At 35.1% G+C, this 22,453-nt stretch overlaps 2 protein-coding genes across 5 annotated transcripts in view; one reads left to right on the top strand and one right to left on the bottom strand.

Moving 5' to 3' along the window:
- Positions 1-71: 71 nt before the first annotated feature.
- Positions 72-19,430, bottom strand: wdr3 (WD repeat domain 3). 2 transcript variants are annotated; one of them, XM_087265952.1, is made up of 27 exons: positions 19,328-19,430; positions 17,111-17,286; positions 16,806-17,015; positions 16,602-16,720; positions 15,564-15,642; positions 14,844-14,939; positions 14,640-14,735; positions 14,054-14,155; positions 13,620-13,717; positions 13,448-13,549; positions 13,132-13,362; positions 12,958-13,051; positions 9,928-10,029; positions 9,684-9,769; positions 9,446-9,584; positions 6,952-7,008; positions 6,771-6,871; positions 6,425-6,536; positions 6,004-6,138; positions 3,717-3,767; positions 3,565-3,630; positions 3,387-3,479; positions 3,169-3,219; positions 2,101-2,144; positions 1,848-1,976; positions 450-543; positions 72-356 (listed from the first exon to the last, which is right to left on the bottom strand). In XM_087265952.1, exons 2-27 carry the CDS (start codon positions 17,282-17,284, stop codon positions 201-203), a joined length of 2,817 nt encoding a protein of 938 aa, XP_087122078.1. In that variant the 5' UTR covers positions 17,285-17,286; positions 19,328-19,430; the 3' UTR covers positions 72-200. The 2 variants fall into 2 exon arrangements, with proteins under 2 accessions (XP_087122078.1, NP_942574.1); NM_198873.1 differs by having other exon boundaries at positions 19,332-19,427.
- A 434-nt stretch (positions 19,431-19,864) lies between these two features.
- The window catches only part of gdap2 (ganglioside induced differentiation associated protein 2), a 47,804-nt gene continuing 45,215 nt past the window's right edge, over positions 19,865-22,453 (top strand). For 2 of the 3 annotated variants that reach the window (XR_015498811.1, XR_015498812.1), the window contains exon 1: positions 19,865-20,068. The gene's annotated coding sequence lies outside the window, so the exon portion shown is untranslated. The remainder of the gene's footprint in view (positions 20,069-22,453) is intronic. The other variant, NM_001004563.1, reaches the window with a different exon arrangement.

Here is a 22,453-nt window from a genome sequence, read left to right as displayed (position 1 = left end):
ATATTTAAAGGTTTATCAATTACTGTTGATATTGAAAACACTGAAGTAAAAAAAGCGACACAACAGTCTCATTAAAGTTGATTTGTGGATAAATTCACCTTTATGAACTTGAGGCGAGTACAAAAGAACAATGAATACATACATACATGCTGACTGTAAAAGCACACAGCAGTAGCGTCATGTCAGTTTTGTCCTGGTTGTTATGTGATTGTGAGAATAACTCTTTCCCGTTTCCTCCTCTTTCTCTTCTTTTCTTCAAAGCGGTCTGTGGCATCAGCAAAGAACGTCACATCTTCTCTGCTCTCGATCTCCCGCTGCAGGAACTGAAGACCAGCGCTGTTGAAACCCAGGACATCCTGAAAACAGGAAAATGAGAAAACAGAGCCTTACCCAATCTGCTCCTATAAGAGATGAGATTGCAGTGGCTACAGTATACAGTACAAACTCACCCTGATCTCTCGCACTTTAGAGATCGTGTTGGCCCGTAACTCATCAATCACAGACAGCAGCATCTGATTACTGGTGATCTGACCAAAGTGGACTCTGGGTAAACGGTAAATTAGGGTCAAATACAGTGACATGGCAGTAATTTAGATTTATGCTAATACACTGCAGGTAAATAGGGTAAAAAAAAAAAAATAATACTGCAAAAATAATAATAATTATCACCATACTTTCTCAGTTGGTTTATTACATTAAGAATAATTTTTTTTATATTACACATTTTCTAAAATGTCATGTTTAAAGATGCAAGGCGTTATTAAAGTAAATATCTGTTAATCTGCATACATTTCTAGTAGAAAAATCTGAACACTGGATGAACTCTGGTTCAAAACTATTGTTTAAAATTACATTTAAGCATATTACAGTCATAATTCAGAAAATACTGTCAACAGCCAGAAAAAAAATCCAAGTTTTGTGGAATAATGTTTTATAAAATCAGGCAAATTATGTATAAGCTACATATCTCTATGTACACATCTCCAGAATATAGATTATCTACACAGAATATAAAATAAAATATTTAGTTACTTTTAGTAATTTTAAATATTTAGTTTAACATTTAGGCTGTTTTCTTAAAAGTAGGTTTTTCCTCCTGCACTGCAGTACAAAAAAATGCTTTTCTAACAGAGTTTTTGTCTCGTTTATAATCCAAATATAAAAACTATTTTAAATCAAGAAGAATATTATGTAGTTTTCAGAAAATAACATCAAAATTAAGTGAGTTTTTTCTTAAAACAAGCAAAACAATCTGGCAAAATAGTTTTTTTTAGCTTTGAATTAAGATTAATTTGCTTACCCCATTGGCAGAATATTTTGCTTGTTTTAAGGAAATATTACTTTTTTTTTTTTTTTACATATTATTTCTAAAAACAAGACAATATTTTTTATTTGTCATTAAAATGCTTCTTGATTTAAGAATTTTAGATATTCGGACTAGAAACAAGACTAAAACTGTTAGAAAGGCAGTTTTTGTACTGCAGTACAGGAGGAAAACCCTACTTTTAAGTAAACAGCCTTTAAATATCGATTGTCGTTGAAATCTTCAGACATACTGATAAGGTGTGACAAAAGAAACACTTAAAAGTGTATTATGGATGTCTTTTTTCCATTGGAGAGAAAAAACCTTTATTGTAATACAAAAAGCTCAAAATTGACAGTTTATTTGCATGTAATGCCTCTGCTTTTTAATTATTTACAACCTTTGAAGAGAAGTGCAGACACTTGACAAGGATGAATCTTTCTAGTGTGCATGTGTCGAGCACTTGCTATCAAATGGACCACACTATAAAAGGCTTTTCATAGGAAAACTGAAGTGTGTTAATGCAACATCTCCAGATGAGCACCTGAGCAAGAAGAAGAGGCAGCGGCAAACCAGCTCAACCTCCAGACCCTCCTTTACATAAGCATTGAAGAGCTTCAGCAGATCAGGGACATATGGAAAGGGCAGCACCAGCAGAGACACCTCCAGCTCACTATTAACGCAAAACAGAGACGGAGGTGAGCAAAACTCAAGACTGACCCAAACATTACTGTGCACGACAGATGGGGAAACAGATGCTGGAAGTGCTTTTGACTGAGCTGAGGAAAAGCTCTCACCTGGACCGAACCTTCTTCATCACCTCCAGAACATATCGAGAAGGCTGTGGAGATAAAGGTGATCGATATCACATTATAACTTCAGCTCTTTATTGTGGTTTATTACCAACAACACTCCATTTATACGTACATTATGTTGCCTTAAAATTACATTATGCTCAGTAACTGATAAATATATTTGATCAAGATGGCCTTTCTATAATATAATGAACTAAAACAACAAATTAATATTATCACAAACAATTTTGAATCATGTTGAAGCAAGAATTAATAAAGCGCAAATGTATCTACATTTAAACCTCTGTTTTTTATTTTGTATTGTTCGATCAGGTCCACTTATAATGTAATCAAGGTTTTTTACATCATAAAGACCCTCATCATGAGAACACTGTTGCAATGGGTGTGTTTTATAGTCAGAAGTAAACAACCACTGCTGTCATTGGCTAACAGTTTTGCATATTAACAGGGCTAAACAGGCAGTGAATTAATCAATCTTCTCAATCCTCTGTAGAGGCGGGGCTTATTCACCCTATTACATCACAGAGTAGAACATTCCAGATCCTGTGGTTTCGCAGACTTCAATTTAAAATAAGATGATTTTAGAGGAACAACAAAGTGTTGAGTTCTGAAACTTACAGGATGTTTTTATAGTGCTATGACCTCTAATGAGCCAAATGATCAAGTTTATTTTGGTTTCTCAGTTCATGGCCCCTTTAATACATACATTAATCTGGCATTACAGCTAAATTCATCATAATTCAACATACAGGTCTTTTTGAATCCATATAAAACATTTCAACGCATGTTGTATACACATCAAAATAATTACATCGTGCACCTCAAGTATTAACTAAATTAGTAATAAATATATATGTTTGTATGCTGATACTGTACCTTGTACAGCTCTAATTAAACAAATATGACAAACAAGCCCAGCATTAAATCATTATTTGAAATATATATATAATTATTAGTATTTGCCAGTACTGTACATTGTAAGCCTCTAATTACTGTATTGACTAAATCTGACAACCAAAACAAGCCCAGTACTAATACATAAACACTCACTGAGATATTTCCAAAAGCCATAAGGATGGGGTTCATCTTAAGAGGTGGTAACTATAAAGAGCACAAAAAACAAGGTCAAAACAAGTAATACACCAACATCATTATGTGTAAAATCCATATTTTATGATCTTAAATCTTTGCAGTCTGACAAAGTTCTAATGCATTTTTTCATCTCTTAATGTGCTTTTAGCATTTTGTATTTCAAGAAAAACTCATACCTTTTTCCCCGCTGCCTCACAAGCAGCTTTGTGCTCCTCCAGGTTTTTGCTTTCCTCTCTGTAAAGCTCAATGGCCTCCATTATTCGCTCGGCCTATAGAAACAGAAGAGGGTGTCATTTTTCCATTACTGTATATAAAGGAGGGAAGCTCTTTATCTGTACAGCTCTGTGCACTCACAGCTTTCACAGTCTCAACAGTCTTTCTCCCAGCAGGCTCTGCTTCACCTTTAGTCTCTCCAGGAACCTGTGAGATACACACAGAAGGACTGAGACTATGCAGAGAGATAAATCCCAACTAACTGACCTCTAGAGTATGAGAGAGCCACTTACCACAGGATCATCACCTTTAGCCAATGACTCCTCAAATTCTGCTTCCCTCTCCTGAAATGAAAAATATTACAAAGGTCACTTTATATGTTACATTGTATATTTTCAGATATACTTGGGTTTCTTTGAAATGAAAACAGCAGTTAGCAAACAGATTTTATAAAAACACAGTAATCATACATAGTGATCAGTAGGGTATGCTCAGGATGCAAAGTATTTTTCTCTCCAAATAATGAAGCCAATAACAGTTTTATATTTTAAATTACAATCGAGTAAGTCAAGTCCAACTTTATTTATAGAGCCAAAGTGCTGTACAAAAAAAATATACAACAAAATAAGCATAACAGTATATAAATTGCAAGATAAAATATAGCTAAACTGTGTAAAAAGGCACTTAAATTAAAAATAACCAGTTATTAAGATCAGGTGTCAAAGGCCAATAAAAAGAAAGACTTTTAAGAACTAATTTAAATGAAAACAGGGAAGAGGCCTGTCTAATGGGCAGCAGCAACACATTCCAAAGTCTAGGACCTGCCACACCGAAAGCACAATCCCAAAATAATGGATTAAAACTGTTGTTTTGGTATATACAGTATTGCTTTATTTTTGCTAGTTGTCTTAATTGAAAAAGCTAGATTTAACTACCACTCTAATCTGATTGTCAAATTTAAAATCTAAGTCAAATTTCACCCCTAAATTTGAGACTGTAATCTTAATTTGCTGAGCTAACAAACCTAAATTAAATAGAGGAGGCCCAACAGTACCTTCAAAAACCATTACTTCTGTTTTGTTTTCATTAACACTTTAAAAATTAAAAGCCATCTAAGCCTTAATTTTACTAAGACAATCAAGAAGCAAGTTAACAGTCCTTTTTCCGACGTGTCACAAAGATCTAACAATCATCTGCATAACAATAGAATGACAAACCTTACTTTCTAATTATTGAGTAAAAGAAAAACTTATTTATTAATAACACACAGTTACAAATTTTGAAAATCAAGTGTTTCAATTAAAAATGGAAGGAATTTCTATTTATTACATTTATTTTTTAATGAGTCTTAATTCATTTAGTTTTTAACAAGCCTTAATGGGGTTTTAATGAGTGTGGCATTAAATAAAGTAACATTTTATTTATGAATAATATTAAGTGTCTTGTTTAATTTTTTTAGAAAAAAGGCCAAGATTGGAGGTACACCTTTGTTCAACAGCTGAAACCTCCAGATGTCTAGCACTCATGTAAAGGTACATCTTATGTGGTCCCCTGATTATCCCTGACATTTTTGTAATGAAAGACTCGGGTATCCTCAGGATTGTGTGTATGAAGTTACATCTCTCTCAGATCATTTAGGGCCTACTCACACTATGCCATCCGTACCGTGCCCAGGCCCGTTTCCCGGATCGTTTGAGAAGTGTGAGTGCGCTGAATCGGGCTTAAGCACGGTTCACTTGGCCGGCCCTGGCCCGGTTGGAAGAGGTGTGCCTGAGCGCGGTTCACTTGGGCTTTGGCCCGGTACGCTTGTGTGTGAGTGCAAAACGCGCCAAAGCCCAGACTGAAAGCGAGATGTGACTTTTAAGGGGCTGTTTCATATGGATTTATTAATCATTCTTACTGTTCAGTGAACGCAAACTGCCGTAGTTTATTAAAGACGAGAACTCCTCACTGCACGACAGCTGCGCGGCTTCAGCAAACCCCCTTCCTGCAGCACGAGGGCTTTATGATTGTTTATGAGCGGCAAAATTGGTGGATCTGTTCAGCGAAATATCTGACTGCGTGTCACCGCATCCCTAAGGACTGTTTGGCGAAATATTTGACTGCATGTCACTGCGTAACAAACGACTGAAACGATATAACTAGAGAAATCTCCACTGTGCTGCTGAGTGAGAGAGCGCTATTCACTGAACTGCGCAGCAGCGATGACGTAAGCGTGCCGAGGCCCGTTTGTGGTGTGAGCGCGGGCCGTCGGGGGAGACGGGAGGGGGGACAAGCGTGCTTTGGCCCGGTTCGAGGCAACTGTACCTACTGTGAGTACGGCCTTAGTATACATGCCCAAAAGCCACTTTTTTTTTTAGGTGAAATCTAATGTTTTCATCTATGTCTCTTTAAATGCAAATAAGCTGCACTCCCCCTTTCCAGAAAAGCGCTTTACCATTTATGCCTTGGTTAATCTAACATAAACAAACAAAACGACAGCAATCAGTTTAAACTCCAGACATATCGTCATTCAAGCACCTTTCAGATCTGCATATTAGCACGTCAAACCTGTTTTGTGCTGAAAAACCAAGCACTCACCATCTCTTTCTCCTCCTCCAGGATAATAGGCTCCCTCGTTCTCTCCCACAGCCTGAGAGATTTATCATGAGACGAGGACACAATGTGATCTCCATTCGGGCTGATGGCCAGGCACCAGACCTCCCGATGATGACCCTGAGGAACATCCAGAGGTCACAGTTCAAAAACAAACTCAAAGTCAGAGAGCACATGTAATAATCCAAACGATCCAATACATCTTTGTCTGCGATTACATTGATTCTTTCCTAAGCAAAAGCAGACCAAGGTTTGCGTAATGCAATTAGCCTCTGCTGCATATTGACTGGGCTCTTGTTAGAACTCTAATCCCTCAAATGTAACAGCTACTTCCACCTCAGCGGCCTATGGAAAATTAATTCCGGCTATGGAAAAATGCCTAGTCCGGGTATGGAGAGAAGGTCACCTCCAACGTCTGGATGTGCTCAAACTTGTCAGCGTCCCACTGCTTGATCTTTTTGTCCTTTCCGGCGGTGAAGAACAGATGGGTTTTAGGGACAAACTGAAGAAACATGACACTGCGGAGGAAAAGACAAACAGCGGATGACAAATAATGACCATCTGGACTGATGTCATCCATCGATTACAGAGAGGTGGGTGACACCTGACCGAACGCTGAAAACACACTGCACTTGTCAGAGCGCTATTATAACTTTCACTAACAATATAACTGAAAACCGCACAGGTAATGTGACAGAGAACAGACGTGCCAACTATGTGTCACTATATACGAGCAGCAGAGTTTTTATTACCTGTCGTCATGAGCAAACATGGAGCGATGACAGTCTCCAAAGTCCAATCCCCAGATCTTCACGTTTCTGTCAGCCGAGCCTGTGGCTATTAAAGCGCTGTCCTGCAGAACACACAATCAACATTTCAGCACAAACAGTCAAACTGACTTACAGGAACTGAAGTATTAGTCAGCTGACTCACATGTGAAATGTCCAGGCACAGAACAGGCAGTTTGTGTCCATACAGCGACAGGAAGAACTACAGCACAAAAAAAGAGAAAGAGGGCAAATCTTTTATCATTCTATCCTCTATGGCCCTAATCACACTTTTTTTTTTGTATTGAGAGGCACACCTTTTAAATGATTTTCTAATGGCCTTGAGCGAATTGCGTGCTGGTTATGCACCTTGCAAGCCTCACATTTTTAAAGAGCCCCTATATTATGCATTATAAAAGGTCATATTTTGGTTTTGGGGGTCTTTAACAACAGGCTGATATGTGTGGATGGTCAAAAAACACTTTAATTGTCTTATAATATGCATTTGTTTTTACCTAATTATCCCAATGACTCCCGTATGATTCGTTCAGCGATTCATTTGTTCCCAAACCCCTCCTTTGCAAGATGCTAATCCACACTGATTGGTTCGATAACCCAGTCTGTTCTGTTTGATCGACTGGGTTCAGCGTGAGACAGAGAGAAAATCCCACCATGGTTCATCAACATTAATATATAATTGCTATATAATGCTTGCAAAAATAAACTTCAACCCCTGACTCTTCACAGCCTCATCTTTGGGTAGGGAAAGTAACACTATCTTTCCCTCACACTTCAGAACGTCTATGCCACTTGATTCACCCGGAAACTGCTACAGTATTTGTATTCCTCTTTTTCTTTCTACAGTGTTTGTGGGCGGGGTCGGCAGTTTCAATTTTCCAGAGTCTGGAGATTCGTTACAATGACGATTTGATTTATTTGAACCACTATGAGTCGACTCTTTTAAAGATGAATCAATAGTTTTAAACACGGCTCACTTTCAGATTTAAGCCTTAGCTGGACATTTTAATTCACTAAGAGCTGTGTTACACACTGCATGGAAGGTCATTTAAAAAAAACATTTTAAGGGCTCTTTAGCCGCCTGCTGCATCTTATGTTTTTGCTGTTGTGTGCTGTGCATCCCACAGTTGAAAAAAGTCAATCAAATTAAAGCAAAGGTGGCGTTTCTGTTGAGGTTAAAACTGCATTTGTGTTGTCAAGATGACTACAGAGACTTTTAAAGATGTAGAAGAGACTAGTGGTTGCTGTTTCGAGGTATCCGGAGCTGTATGACTTCACAAATCTTGAATATCACAATATTATTAAATATTATGTGATAGAGCGCGGTTCACCTTTAGCCCAGTTCAAGGCAACTGTACATAATGTGAGTATGCCCTAAATCTCCTGAAATGTTCGGGAGCTGACTTTTGCTTTCACTTTCTAAAGCTCAGATGTGTTTTTGTATTACTATTTTGGTCTTTAAATGACTTAGAAAAACTTTACTGTATACTCGGAGAGGATGAAATGACTGGTCTAAACTGGCTACAAAATATATGTACACCATTAATGGTTAATCAATGCATTTGCCTTATTTAAATAATCTACACATTTTTAATCTTGTAATTATGATCATTTTAGAGATATTGTCTGTTTTTCTTTCTTTTTCTTTTTTTTTATTTGTTATTTGCTGATTATTTTATTAAATTGATGATGTTATTATATTATAAAGGGTATTTTAAATACATTTTTAAAATGCATTGGCATTCAAGTTTGCTTTGAATGTAAAAGAGAGAGAGGAGCAGATTTGACCTGTCAGTGGGTGCACATGGCTCCTGAATAGCATTAAAGTAAGAGAAGTAGTGGATTTTTATTTTTATTTCAACAGTCTTTTTTTTTTTACTTTAAGCCATTGAAAAAAACAGCATAAAACAGTGTCTTAATAAATAAAATGATTGTTAAAATTTTAATTAGGCTTTGTTTGTCGCATTAAGTTAACTATTTATGTGCTATGGGTAAATGGGGTGTTTCAATTCAGCTACCACTGCAAATATATTTCAAGCCTTCGGGAAGCACTGATATAGCATACGAAAGACGAACACATGAAATAATAATCATTCAATAAAAATACACAATTAGATATGCAATTGTTTATACCATCAAGAATCTGCTTGGAACATTTGTGGAAAGACTGAATTATATTTAGGAGCAACACTACTACAAAATACTACTAGTAAATCAGAGATTCTTCCATTCTATATAGTACAATCAAACGCAGTGAGACATGTAAACATGTACTATATGAAAATATCAGGCTTTCTCAATTAGCATGATCAGATCACCCCCAAATAAATGTTTATATAGTGTCAGTTTATTATAGACGCTTTAACTGTCATTTCCATTTTAAAAGTCATAAAAGCACTATTGTGGAGTTTCCTTTATTATTTAAGCAAAAATAAATACAATGCAAATTATTTGTGGTACTCTCCCATTTACTGCTCTTTAAGTTGACCTGGAATCAGGAAAAAGCTCCATTGATGGAAAAAATGTTGATTAGTAAATGTTATTAAAAAAAGTAATGTCTTTTTTATTTGATACATTCTATTTCAAAGCATTCATAAGGATTTAAGATTCAAGAGAGGCCACATTTGCATGCTGAGGTTTACCTTTAGCGTGTCTGTGTAAAAGATCTTGACTGTACAGTCGAGCAGAGAGACGGCCAGTAGCCTCTGGTCAGGACTGAAGCGAACACACAACACATCCTCATCTAACTGCAGCGTGCGCGTGTGTTTCACCGTCAGTCTCCTGTGGGTTACACAGAGAAAGAATACAATAAAGCCAAAAAGAGTGATGCAGAAACCTGGACGAGACAGCTGAGGTTTGTGATCAAAGATAATAACTCACTTGTTTATCATAGAGTCCTCATCCTTTATGAGCTCAAAGTCCCAGAATTTCACAGTCTTGTCAGCACCGCCGGTTACAATCCCTCTCTGTATAGACACACATAAATCCAAAAGTCAAATACATTCTCGTAAAGCTGCAAGTGAAAGCTTACAGTCTTTGAAATAGAGGCAGAAATTTGTTAAAGGCACAAACTGAAGGGATGAGACTATGAAGTATTTGTGCACAGAGAGAAAGCTGGATATACCTGGTCTGGAGAGAGACACATGGACCAAAGAGCTCCTTCATGGGCATCAGTCGTCTCTAGAAGGCTTCCTGAGGCCAGGTCAAAAATCTGAATTTTCCCACTCTGACACAAGAGACATACATGACACAATTAGGACAATTCTACATAAAAGTAAAGAAAAATGTCAAAGGAATCAGTTTCCATAGTAAAGAATTACAGCGACACAAGTGTATCTACATAAAATACTTTAATAATTAAATTAAAGGCCCCATGAAATGTTAATGTTTTTAGATGTTAGTATCAGAATTGTAGGGGTGTAAAAATTAATTGTTTCTTCGGTGCACCGCTATACAGACAATTCGGTATCGGTCAGTAAAAATCATAGCCGGTTATTATGTGCTGACGTCATTTATCTCATATGCGCTATGGTGAGACAGGCGAGTGCGAATATTTACAACTCTCAAACTACTTAAAACTCAGAAACTGTGCACAATTCACTGCGTGTGTGTTTGCTGGATCAGTCTTTCACTGACACTTACAGCAGAAGCCTCTATTTCACTGTGATTAAGAGAATAAAAGTCCTCCATTTCTTTCTATCTTTCTTTCTTTCTTTCTCCCTCTCTCTCTCTCTCACTGTGGCCCATTTGACCTGCTGGCGTGACTTTTCCTCTCCCCTCGGCTGTTTTACAGCTATACTTCTAAATACAAACACGAGCGAGTGCATGCAGAGGTTTCTCCACCGTGTCTATCATGGATCAGCTGTGATAGCCGCTGCCGCCTGCCATTTATCAGTGTTAATCATCTATGAAGACCATAGCGCGCAAGAGCCAATCGCAGCCTTTTTTGTTGAGGTTGTGACCAATCAAAGGGGTGTAGAACTAGACAAGGACCAGAAAGCGAGCGGGATATTTATATTAATTGCTATAAATGCTCGTGTTGTTTAAAGGTACAGTTTATATATCTGACTGTTTGTATTAAATGACAAAATTGTATTACAAATAGTATATAAATATAAATATATTCATACATTTTAATACAAGAGTTGCTGCTGTAAAGGAAATATAAAACTGTGCATGGAAAGCGGCGTCAATACAACGAGATATCTAATTAAACTGAATCCATGGCATGATAATCGTAACCGAGCCGAACTGTGAAACCAATGTAGGTTCACAGCTCTACAGTATTGTTAGTTTTTAGGATATCTATAAGCTAGTGCACACCAAAACAGTGACAAAATTCACTTTTTGAGGATATAAAACATTTAAAGCTTGCAGTTTGTCCCTTCCGCCTAAATGGATTAATGTTTTTTTCACATCACCTCATACTTCAGTTTGCTCTGTACAGGGTTTCTGCGGATATCATATTGTCAAATTTAGGACTTTTTAAGAACTTTTTAAGACCATTAAGTATCACACTTAAGTATTACATTTATATCTTAAATAATATCAAAAACATGCATACACATAAAGAGAAAAATCACAAAATTAGTGGCAAAATACATGTATTCAAATGGAACATTTATTCAAAAAACAAACAAACATTTTCAGGCTGATTTACACGTTTGCCTGGCACCACATTGCACACCTCTGCTGACTGCGCGCACACCTCAAACGGATGAGGCTCTTTAAAACAACAGGGCGTTCAAAAGAAAGCCACTGTAAAGTCAGGTGGATAAACAGAGAATAGGAAGAACATCATATCATTAATATCATTCAAGATTTTAAAACAAATAATTTTTTTTTATAATTTATTTTAATGATTATAAGATTTTTATAACCATTCAATATTTTTTTAGATCAAACTTTGATGCATCACTTGCTTTTGTTCATATCTCGAAAAGTTTTACCTATTAAAGTTAAATATTAATGACTACAGAACATGGGTTGCTCTACAATTATATTTTTAATGTGGAAAAAATAAAAGCAAAAAAAAAGTACATTTACTAAAAAATATTGACTTTTTTATTTGACCACTCAACAATTCACACATTACTGTCTGGCTAGTTTCTGTCCTCTACTGATGGAGCAAAAATGGCAATAATGGTCCAACATTCCTGACCATTATCAATAATAAAACCTAGATAAACAGGCCATCAGTATATTGTAAACAACCGAAAGGTTCAAATATTATTTTCCAGTTATAAGAAATAATTTGTTCCTTAAGTATGGTTTTATAACTACTAAATAGTTTTAAATTCCTAATTGTAACATATACATCAGTGACTGGTGGAAAAACATATTCTGTAATTGTGTATCTGGGTCACTTTTGCAATGACCTCTTTTGGTTTTAACAAACGTATCCCTGTGCAAAAATATTTAAGACCAAGAACAGCGAATTTAAGACTTTTTAAGACCCTGCGGAAACCCTGTCTGTAAATGCTCTCTAGCATCTTATATGTCCCGCCTCCTTCAAGATGTTTCACATTTGATGCGCTTGTGATTAACTACTCTCACTGGCGGAGCGGTGATAAAACAACCGCTATTGTTTTTTTAAGGGGAGGAGCTACAATACATCCCACCCTCTCTTTATGTCAATCTGAGATTACATCAAACACTGAATAAATCACAGAACCTTTAAAATAAAAAAGTAGATTAAAAACATATTTTCTTGGCCACAACCTGAAATCTAAAACATAAAAAATAAATAAAGAATAAAAGAATACTAATGCTAACAAAAATAAAATTAAATAAAAATGTAGAAAAGAAATAGAAAAGTAGAAGTTACAATTACAAATTATTTTAAAACTTAAACAAAAATAAATGATAAATTATTTTTTAAATTAAAAAAATTAAAAATGTAAAATTATTAAAATGGTAAACTAATGCTAAAAAATTATTTTGTTGAATTTGTGGACAGATGTTTAACAATAGACTAATTTCAATCGGTTCCTTCCACAAAGTTAAAGCATTTTTATCTAAACTCGTTATAAAATATGGTCTCCTTCACAGATATCACTTTTTGTCATTTTGTAGCTTTTGCAGAAAAAAGGGTGATCTATTTTCTATTCAAACCTTCACTGACTGATGTTTTACAAAGTGAATTGTTTCATACCTTTGATCCTAAGATAATCTGTCTGTCTCCAGGAACAAATATCGAGCAGAGAGCATATTCGCATCCCATGGTACGAATAACTTGCAAGGTGGACCTGAGAGAAGAAGATACTTGGTATCGCAAAAAAAACAATCGATATGTGATTTAGGTGAATTGTGGCTTCATCATGCTCACCTGTTCCACACTTTGACAGTGTCTCCTGAGGCAGAAAGGATGGCTATGTTATCTGAGCTGAAGGCCAGTGTCCTGACATCTGAACGGTGACCACCCAGTGTGAGGCGAGAGGTTTTATTCCCAGTGGGATTCTTCTCTGTAGTCTTCAGCGTGTATGTCTCCACTGTGTTATTTTGCAGAAGAAGAACAACTTTCATCTCTCCGTTAGGAACCAAAAGGCAGTCCATTGATCTGTAGATGTCAAAAATTAGCTTTGAACACTTGATAACAGTAACACAAACAAGGACTATGCTTGAATGCAAAATTACTAACTGACCTGATCTTGGATGACGCCCTTATGTTTGCCAGTTTCATGATTTCATCCTTCAACTTCCTCTCCACTACCGGTTCAGAAGCTTCCTCTCCTCCTTCTTGAGATCTGCACAATATATCAGTCAATCAGGATACCATACTTTCATCATTGGTATCAAAACAAGGGTCTAACATACTTGGCTTTTTTCTTGGCTTTCTTCAGTTTTCTGTCCATTTTTCTTTGGATCTCCTCCTCTGATAGTACAGTAAAAACTTCAAGGGTAGCATCCAGGCCCTGTGAAGGTTTTCAAATACATTTCTTGATATACATTAAAGGAGGTTTACCCCAAAATTAACATCTCCACATTATTGGCTAAATTTCTTTTTTTCTGCTGAGCATTAAACAAGATATTCTGAAGAATGTTGGAAACCAAAAGCCATTCAATGGCCAAAATTCTTCAGTATAGCTTCCTTTGGGTTCAACAGAAGAAAGAAACTCAACAAAATTGTGACAAGTGAAGGGTGAGTAGGAATTTACATTTTTGTGTAAACTATCCTTTTAAATTCCTCTTTGTGGAATTGTGTTTGGTAAGAAAAAGCTAACAAAGCTGAATATATAACTCATACTTACATGACAGGCTAGAACTTTAGCTTTGGCATCTGTAACCAACGATACAACTCTGTCTCTGGCTTCTCTCAGAATAGACCCGGCATTCTTACAGCTGAGAATCCTCTGTTGACACATATCAAATCTTTGGTAAACATGTGAAGGAAATGTTTTTAGACGAAATGAACTGTGTTTTGTCGTGTTAAGTCACTTATGTCCACTGAATACAGCTGTTTAATGCTAGATTCTGATTGGCTGGTCAAATTAGTTTCACATAATGGCACAGCTAAAGTAGTTCCAGGCAGGTTTTGACCACATTACAAATCTATGTCACTTCGCTGAATGATTTCAGTAAATTCACAACCTACAAAAATCTAATCAAAACAAAAGTCTCTGGATAAGATGCCCAAGTAGTGAATTACATGAGCTGTTTGAGGACAAAGACCTGACAAATATCTTGAAAAACAATATCTGAACAGTGTTTTATGTGTAACCATAGTATAAGCTTCACATTGTGGCCATATCACCACCTCAGCTGTGCAATATATCTAATAATTCAATATCCTGTCATCAATAATTCTTATGGAATTGTGGAAAGAAATGATATTACTTCTTCTGGCTCCTCATCGGGTCCTTCTTCATCTTCCTCCTCATCATCAAGAAGAGTTCTGACTTTCTTCTCCTGTGGTTCCCCCAATTCCTTAACCTATGAAGAAGGGTAAACTTTATAGTCATTCTCTACATAAGATCAAAAATCAGTCAAGACTGTACCGGAAAGTATCCCACCTACAAAGCACAATAAACATCTCTTTACCTCCTCAATGTCCTGAATGTCCCAGGCTCTGAGCTCACTGTCAGCAGACCCTGTAAGCAACCTGTTCTCCTGGTTTAACAGCACCATTCCCCACACCTATAGGGAGAAGACAACATTGATATCAGAAAAGTGCAAAAGACACATTTTCAAAACGTGACTTAACTTCCATAGGGTTGGCAAACGGGGACACACATTTCAGTACATTAATTCATAAAATATTCTGTAATTTTTTATTGTAATGATAGGACAAACAATGTCCACAAAAGTAAACATACTAAAAATGTAGTATCTTTGATTAAAAAAAAAAAATAATAATTATTTAAGAGTGCATATTTCAGGCTTTATGCAGGTATGTCTCTCATGTATGTGAAAACTGCAAAGGATCTATTTTTGTTTGTATATATTCATAATTACAACAAAACAAAATGCTTTTATAAAATTAGTAAAACAGACAGGAAGTGTTTTCTCTTTCTGACTCTTCTATCAACATGACTGGCAAATGCGTTGGAAAAAAAACTGTTGAATCTCTGCAAACTTTTGCCTCACATACATAAGAAACGTACCTGCATAAAGCCTGAAATGTGCACTCTTAAACTTTTTAATCAAAGATACTACATTTTTAGTAAGTTTAATTTTGTAGGTAACAGCTGAGTCCATTTAGTTTGTTGTATTATATTAGAAAGATCAAGTCTCAATCAAGTATACAGCGATTTGAATTACCTCACTGCGATGTCCCACCATCGTCTTGAAACAATGCTGTGTGTCCAAATCCCACCACTTTACAAAGCTGTCCTTGGAACTGAGAAAACATGAAATGGATCCTTAACAGGTGTGAAGCCACCACATACAGCTAAATATCTGTCATTTTATCTATATTATTCATTCAGCATTTATATTAACAGAAACCAAAGGAGCAAGATATGAAAGTGTATATGTGAGTTGAGCATATAACTGTGTTTCAAAAGAATGTTGTTACTCAAAACAGAGGAGAAGAAATTTAAAATAAAACTATACACAGATAATTATAGTGGCGTTAAACAATAGAAGTCAATGGTTACAGGTTATAAAAGATCTTCTTTTGTGTACAACAGAAGAAAGAAACTCATAAAGGTTTGGAACCACTTGAGGGTGAGTAAATGAAGAGTATTTTTATTTGAACAATCCCTTTAAAAAGGTTTTTAAAATTTTTTATTTTTGTATAAACAGGGTGTCCGCTGTGTCTTGATAAATCAATGTAGAGAAATTTAAGGCCTTGAAAAAGTTTTTAAAAGTCTTTTTGTTTATGCAATGTATGGTTGTATGCTAAAGTTTGCCTGAATTAATTCTTGATGCTGTGTAGTTTACAAAATCAGTATTATCTTGCTAGATTTGACAAGCTGCTTTGTTCACTGCAGTAAGGCAACACCATTATTTCTGCAGTTCTATAGCCGCCAAACTGCTGAATTGGCTAGATTTTTATTCAGTATATGAATAATGTTTTAGTTTTGGACTAGTTTCTTACATTAATATTTAGTAAATATACTGTAAGTTAAAATCTCAACAGTGTTTTCTGGTTGAAAAGTGGTTATAAGGTCCTAAAATGTATGGAAAGAGTCTTTAAAAAGGTCTTAAAAGGTATTGAATATACTTTGATAAATGTACTCTCTGATTAAATGTTTTATTGATGTGCATTGATATCTTTGACAAACTTTTGTCAAGTTCGGATTTAAAATCTGTCTAAAAATTCTATTTCTATATAAAACTTGAAGTCTGCTTTACCTTGTAATCAGCAGGTTTTTACTTTCCAAGAACAAAACTTGTGTGATGGCATCTTTGTGTCCTTTAAGTCTGTACAGACCGCACTCATTGATGACATCCCACACAATCACATCTGTGTCCTGAAACACAACAAGTTTAGTTCAAGCTAAAAAGAAAATCTGTATAAAAAAAATGAATGAATTCTAATATGAACTGAGGTCTTACTCTTGAGCCAGTGACAAGACGAGCTCCCAGAGCATCGTATTTGATGACTGAAACGGCTGATTTGTGTCCACTGAAGGAGACGTTGCTTTCACCGTTCAGCAAACTGAAGATTCGCACACCTCCATCCTCATAACCAACAGCTATATGCACACCATCAGGAGAGGGGCACAGATACGTCACTTCATGCTTTTTACCTTCAAGTATGAGAACCTGCGAAATGAATAGATGAGAAAATCAGTGATACATTTCTATAAAATTATACTGTAGTTCAATAAATGATCTTCTAAAACATTCTAAACAAATACCTTTTCAGCCTTGCGGACATCCCATATGAAAACATGTTCACAAGCCCCCGCTGCAACATATCGACCCTTCTCTCCACCCCTGAGGGTCACAAAGGCGATATTGGCTTTCTGACTGCCGATCACTCCAAATACAGCACTCGCCACATAGCGCAGGTACTGCTTAGTTAAACCCATGGCTGGAGAACACATAAACAACACATTACTCCTTTAATTTTCTAAACTGAGCACAATTGGTTATCTGCATAAAGCTGCACTACAACATGCTTTTAACATGGTAGGATAAATGACTGAGGTAAAGTTGGTTTTATATTCACATATTTGTTCAATGAAAACTTGTGACTTGCTCCTTATAGTGTTTACCATGATACTTTGAATATTTGGTCCGAAATCAGATGTAAACATTACTTCAAAACAATATTAGCACTATTTAACTGACTGTGAGCAGTGTTGTACTTTGATAGCCATTGGCTACTAATATGTTTTGACTATTTAGAAATGGCAAAGAATACTTTTCTGAAATTATATTATTAAAGAGAAAGTCCGAGTGTGTGAATATAAAACCAACTTTACCTCAATTGGGTCATTCTAAAACTCTTAACATGAAAAAAGCTTGATGTGGCTTAATGTACCTAAACATGAAGCAGAGAAACACAAATTTCTGTCAAATTGTACTCACAATTAACTCCAACTACTGTAAAAACAACGAGTCCCAATTCCATAGATAAAGTCAAAAACATTGCCCTAAGTGTTTTCTCCCCTATTGAAGTTTATTATTAGGAAAAAGCTTAACTTGGCTTAATGTATCTTAACAACAAGTGGGGGGAAAATCACATTTCTATCAAATGTTACTTGTGATTAACACTAATTTTGATTTTTAAACACTCTTTTTAACAAATGGTTTCCCTTGGTTGCTGTAAAGTTATGTTAAGCCTTTCCTTATTATAGACTTCAATGGGGGAGAAACACTTAATGTGATATTGTTCACTTTATCTATGGAATTAAAGCCCGCTTTTTTGACAAGAGTTAGGGGTAATCACAAGTAAAGTTTGATAGAAATTTGGGTTTCTTGCTCGGTGTTAAGGTATATTAAGCCTTGTTAAGCTGTTTCCTTATAATGGAATTAAAAGGCATAACGTGAAAACTTTCACTCACCAAAATTAGAGCTAAATTTTTGACATCAGAAAGTGTCATGAGTAAAATTTGACCGAAATTTGATTTTCTCTAATTGTTGCTAAGGTACATTAAGCCACCTTAAGCTCCTTAGAATAGACTTCAATGGGGGAGGAAACGCTTAATGTGCTGTTTTTCACTTTATAGAATTGGGACTCATTCTTTTTTAATTAGTTTGGTAGTTGGGGTTGATTACAAGTACAATTTGAAACAAATTTGGATTTCTCTGGTTAAGGTTTAGGTACATTAAGCCACGTTAAGCATTTTAGAATGTCCCTCTCCAGGGGTTCATGAAATGTCAAAAAAATACAAATTTTCCCTGATAAATATTACACATTTTTTTAAATTACAATAATATTTTCTTAAAATAATATGTGTAGCAGATGTTTGTGAATCAAAACCTTTTATCAAAGTTGTCCTAAAAACTATTGAACAACCATTCCTGTCTCAGGACAATTTAGAAAAAAACTGATCTGCTTCAATTGTTGACTACTGTATATTTACCTGTACTTTCATTTGTACTACTCGATTACTTGCACTTATGATAACGTTAACTTTAGATGCTAGCCTGCTGTTTTGTTGCTTCAAACTCTTCTATGCAAACATAACAACAGTCCATCTATCAGTCTTATACTATTCATCATATATTATATTAAATTGTATTAGTGTATAACGGTACATTTTGTCAGAACTTGCACCTAACATAGTACGTATTAAATATTAGCACTAATTTAAATATAATAAGATGTGTGGCACATCAAAATTTGGCATAAAGTTATAATAAAAGTTACAGCAGATCTGTTGTTGTGACGCGTTTTAGTTATTCGGCTGCAAACAAAATGGTTCTCATGAACATATATAAAAGCTATAGCCAGTTACAACGTAAATTTATTCTTTAAATAGGCTATTAACTGAAGCTATAAGTTACTCCTGACGCCACGCTTTGAGCTAACGCAGCTCTTTTAATCGCATATAAATGCGGATATGTAAACTTTTACACTATCTTACAGTTCATAATAACCACTGTGTATTAAAAAACATATTTACATACTTTTGTGAATTAGACGACTTTTGTATTTGCAGTCCTTATGAAAGTATTTCTTCAGTGGATGGGGAGAACTACGACATGCTTTCCAGTCGCATGTGTGACATCCTGTAAAGGCAGACATAGTAGATTACCGAGCAGCACAACGATGAAACTAAACAAAACATTTAGCATATTTACCGTTTTATGAATATTTGTGCGACTAAAATATTATTTATTCCGTCCTTATTATTTCCTTTGCGTGTGTGGTTTGTGTATGTGTTCTTCTTGTGATTTACGCTCATGTTATTGATTACTTAGGTCTGTGAAGTCAATATGTTGAGCCTGAGGCCAAATGCGCTCGCAAATAAAACATGTATATAAGTTATATATTCGTTATTTTTATTGTACTTATTTTGCAATTCTCATTGAACGTAGAACGTCTATTAAAATCTGTGATTACATTTTTGAACACGTCTGTGCGTTTTCGACACGGATTGACAACACATCCACACTCCCTGCCGCAATCCCGGAAGTGATGATTTTTGTTCTCGTGAATCAGCTGATCAGGAAACTCGCTGAATGTTGCACGCACGATGTGTTGACCACAACCAGTAAAAATCACATTTTAACAATGGTCTATTTAAAAGCGGAAGGAGAGAGAGGACGTTGACAGTGGCTTCTGACTCTTTCTTCCGTGCATGGATTTGAGCTAACGCGGTTTTGTTTTTCCAGGAGATTGGACTGAATATCTGCATCATCTGGTAGGTGGCTGGACATTGTGATGAGTAGTTGTGGTGCTTTAGGTTGGTTGCAGTTTCACTTTTATAGTTGTTATATTTGGAATTAATACGAGGTGTTATTTTCCCTTTCGTTCTCCTCAACGCAGTGTATTATTATTGGTGCTAATGAACATGGAGACTGGACGTTTATATGTTTGATCGAGCCTATACTTTGTTGATGTTGATGATGAAATCTAATTTGAGTCGACCTTTACACATGCGCCTCAATGCTGCTGAATATCTTATCTGTTCCTGGACTCCTGTGTGTGTGTGTGTGTGTGTGTGTGTGTGTGTGTGTGTGTGTGTGTGTGTGTGTGTGTCTGTGTGTACTGATAGAGCCTCTCTGTTGTGACTCAAAGTCAATTACGTTTATGAACACTGCACTTCTCACACTCATGCAGATCATGCTGGCCAGACACAGGAGTTGTTGCTGGAGTTTTTATAACATACTTTATAATCTGAAGAATACATTTTAAACATATGTAATGTTTTTTTGTTTGTTTGTTTGTTTTTTAAAGACAGTATAACACAATAAGCACTTTGAATATAAGCATTTAAAATGTATGTATGTGTATATATTAGGGCTGCACGGCATTGAAAAAATCTAACATTGCAATTACTTTATTTTGCTGAGATTTATACTGTAATATGAATGCAATTTTAGTACTTTGCACTTTGAATATAAGCATTTAAAATGTATGTATGTGTATATATTAGGGCTGCACGGCATTGAAAAAATCTAACATTGCAATTACTTTATTTTGCTGAGATTTATACTGTAATATGAATGCAATTTTAGTTTAGATTCAATGATTTGATTAACTCTACCTGGAATAAAATCATTAACTTTAATTGGAGTCATCTTGGTAAAGAGTGAATGAAATAAATTGCACAAATAAATAAGATAGAGTAAAGATGAAAGTAAAAAAAATTAGGCAGATATTCAGCTACAATACGATATAATCATGATATTTTGCCCATGATAATGATAAATCACGATATCTGTGATATATCACAAGAAAACCATCCACAATATATCATGAAATTTGTAATAAATTGGTGGAAAATGCATTAAAAACTTATAAGATGTATTTCTTTTATTAACAGCACATATATTTTTTCATTGTTATGTGTTCGATCCGCCGTTACGAGATGCACCACCTCATGTAAATCTCTACTTTGTCCTGTCCTTATTGAGTAATCAAATGTAATTTAAAATGTAAACACTGTACATTCTTCATCAGCAGCAGTTACATGTGCCATTGGCATCTGTACATCAGATGTCGTGTCACTTCATTTTAAAACTGCTTCTCTTCTTCATTGCTGACCAACTATAACAGATGCTGACTCTTGCGAATGCACACATTGTGGTATCAATGCTGAAATTTTATATATATATATATATATATATATATATATATATATATATATATATATATATATATATATATATATATATATATAAATATATATATAGTGCAGTCCTAGTATATATATGTATGTGTTAAAAGGTTTAAAACTATACTTAATCTGTTAGTCAAAATTTGTTCTATTGGGAAATTTTTAAAGATTAATAGAGATGTAATCATTTCCTTATCATGTGCTCGCCATTCAATATGTATATCACTCCGTTAGATCAGTCAAAGTGAAATGAAGGTTTTCTTTCAAATTCGATGTATATAAAAAGCATATTCAGCGAGCTTCACAGCAATCCACATTACTTCAGTTAATAAATGAAGATATTTTTCTTGCTAATCAATCAGTTGTTTTAAAGGGAAGATGTCATTTTTATGTGCGCTTTGTCATCTATCATTTTCTCTAGGTATAAGATTTGTGGGTTTTTTCTATGAATGATAATTCTCCAAAATTTTAAACGAACATGAAAGATGTTTAGAGAGATTTTTTTTGTGTGAAATATTAATAGGTAAAATATAAATATGAAAAGGTGCCATGTTTTGGATATCTTTTTATTAATTGTTAGAGAACATGTCTGTGTTTTAACTGAAGAAGAGAAAGCAAGCAATATTTGGTGCATTATACCTTCTTTTTTATCCCAATAAGTTAAAACAATTGATATTATGACCAGATCAGATTTTATAATAAAACAAATATTAGTAGTTTACACAAACCCACACCTAAAATGACCAGTAAATCCATAGAAACTGAGAATTGTCAAGTGTTCTCTAAGAAGCATATTGCTTCATTGTTTACAACTTCAAATTTAAAAGGTCAAATTAATATTTTTTTTAATAAAGTTCCTTTAAAATAAGATTTATAATTCCAAAAACAGACTAAAAGAGCCCAGGGGCAGCTTAAATAATGCATTGGTGCTCTTTGTGTAAGAAATTCCTCACAATAAACAGCAAA

The sequence above is a fragment of the Danio rerio genome, chromosome 9, assembly GCF_052040795.2.
Source record: "Danio rerio strain M-AB ecotype USA chromosome 9, GRCz13ab, whole genome shotgun sequence".
NCBI lineage: Eukaryota > Metazoa > Chordata > Actinopteri > Cypriniformes > Danionidae > Danio > Danio rerio.
The sequence above is the reverse complement of the archived record's forward strand: the minus strand, read 5'-3'. Positions and strand labels throughout refer to the sequence as shown.

Bases quoted from the DNA above. Each gene is read 5' to 3' on its own strand.
- wdr3 (XM_087265952.1), bottom strand. From the start codon at position 17,284: ATGGGTTTAACTAAGCAGTACCTGCGCTATGTGGCGAGTGCTGTATTT. The intron at 14,940-15,563 runs GTAATTCAAATC...TTCTCCCTATAG, and splicing joins TGGTGGGACATCGCAGTGAG to GTGTGGGGAATGGTGCTGTT. The intron at 544-1,847 runs GTGCTCATCTGG...CCGTTTACCCAG, and splicing joins TGCCTCTTCTTCTTGCTCAG to AGTCCACTTTGGTCAGATCA.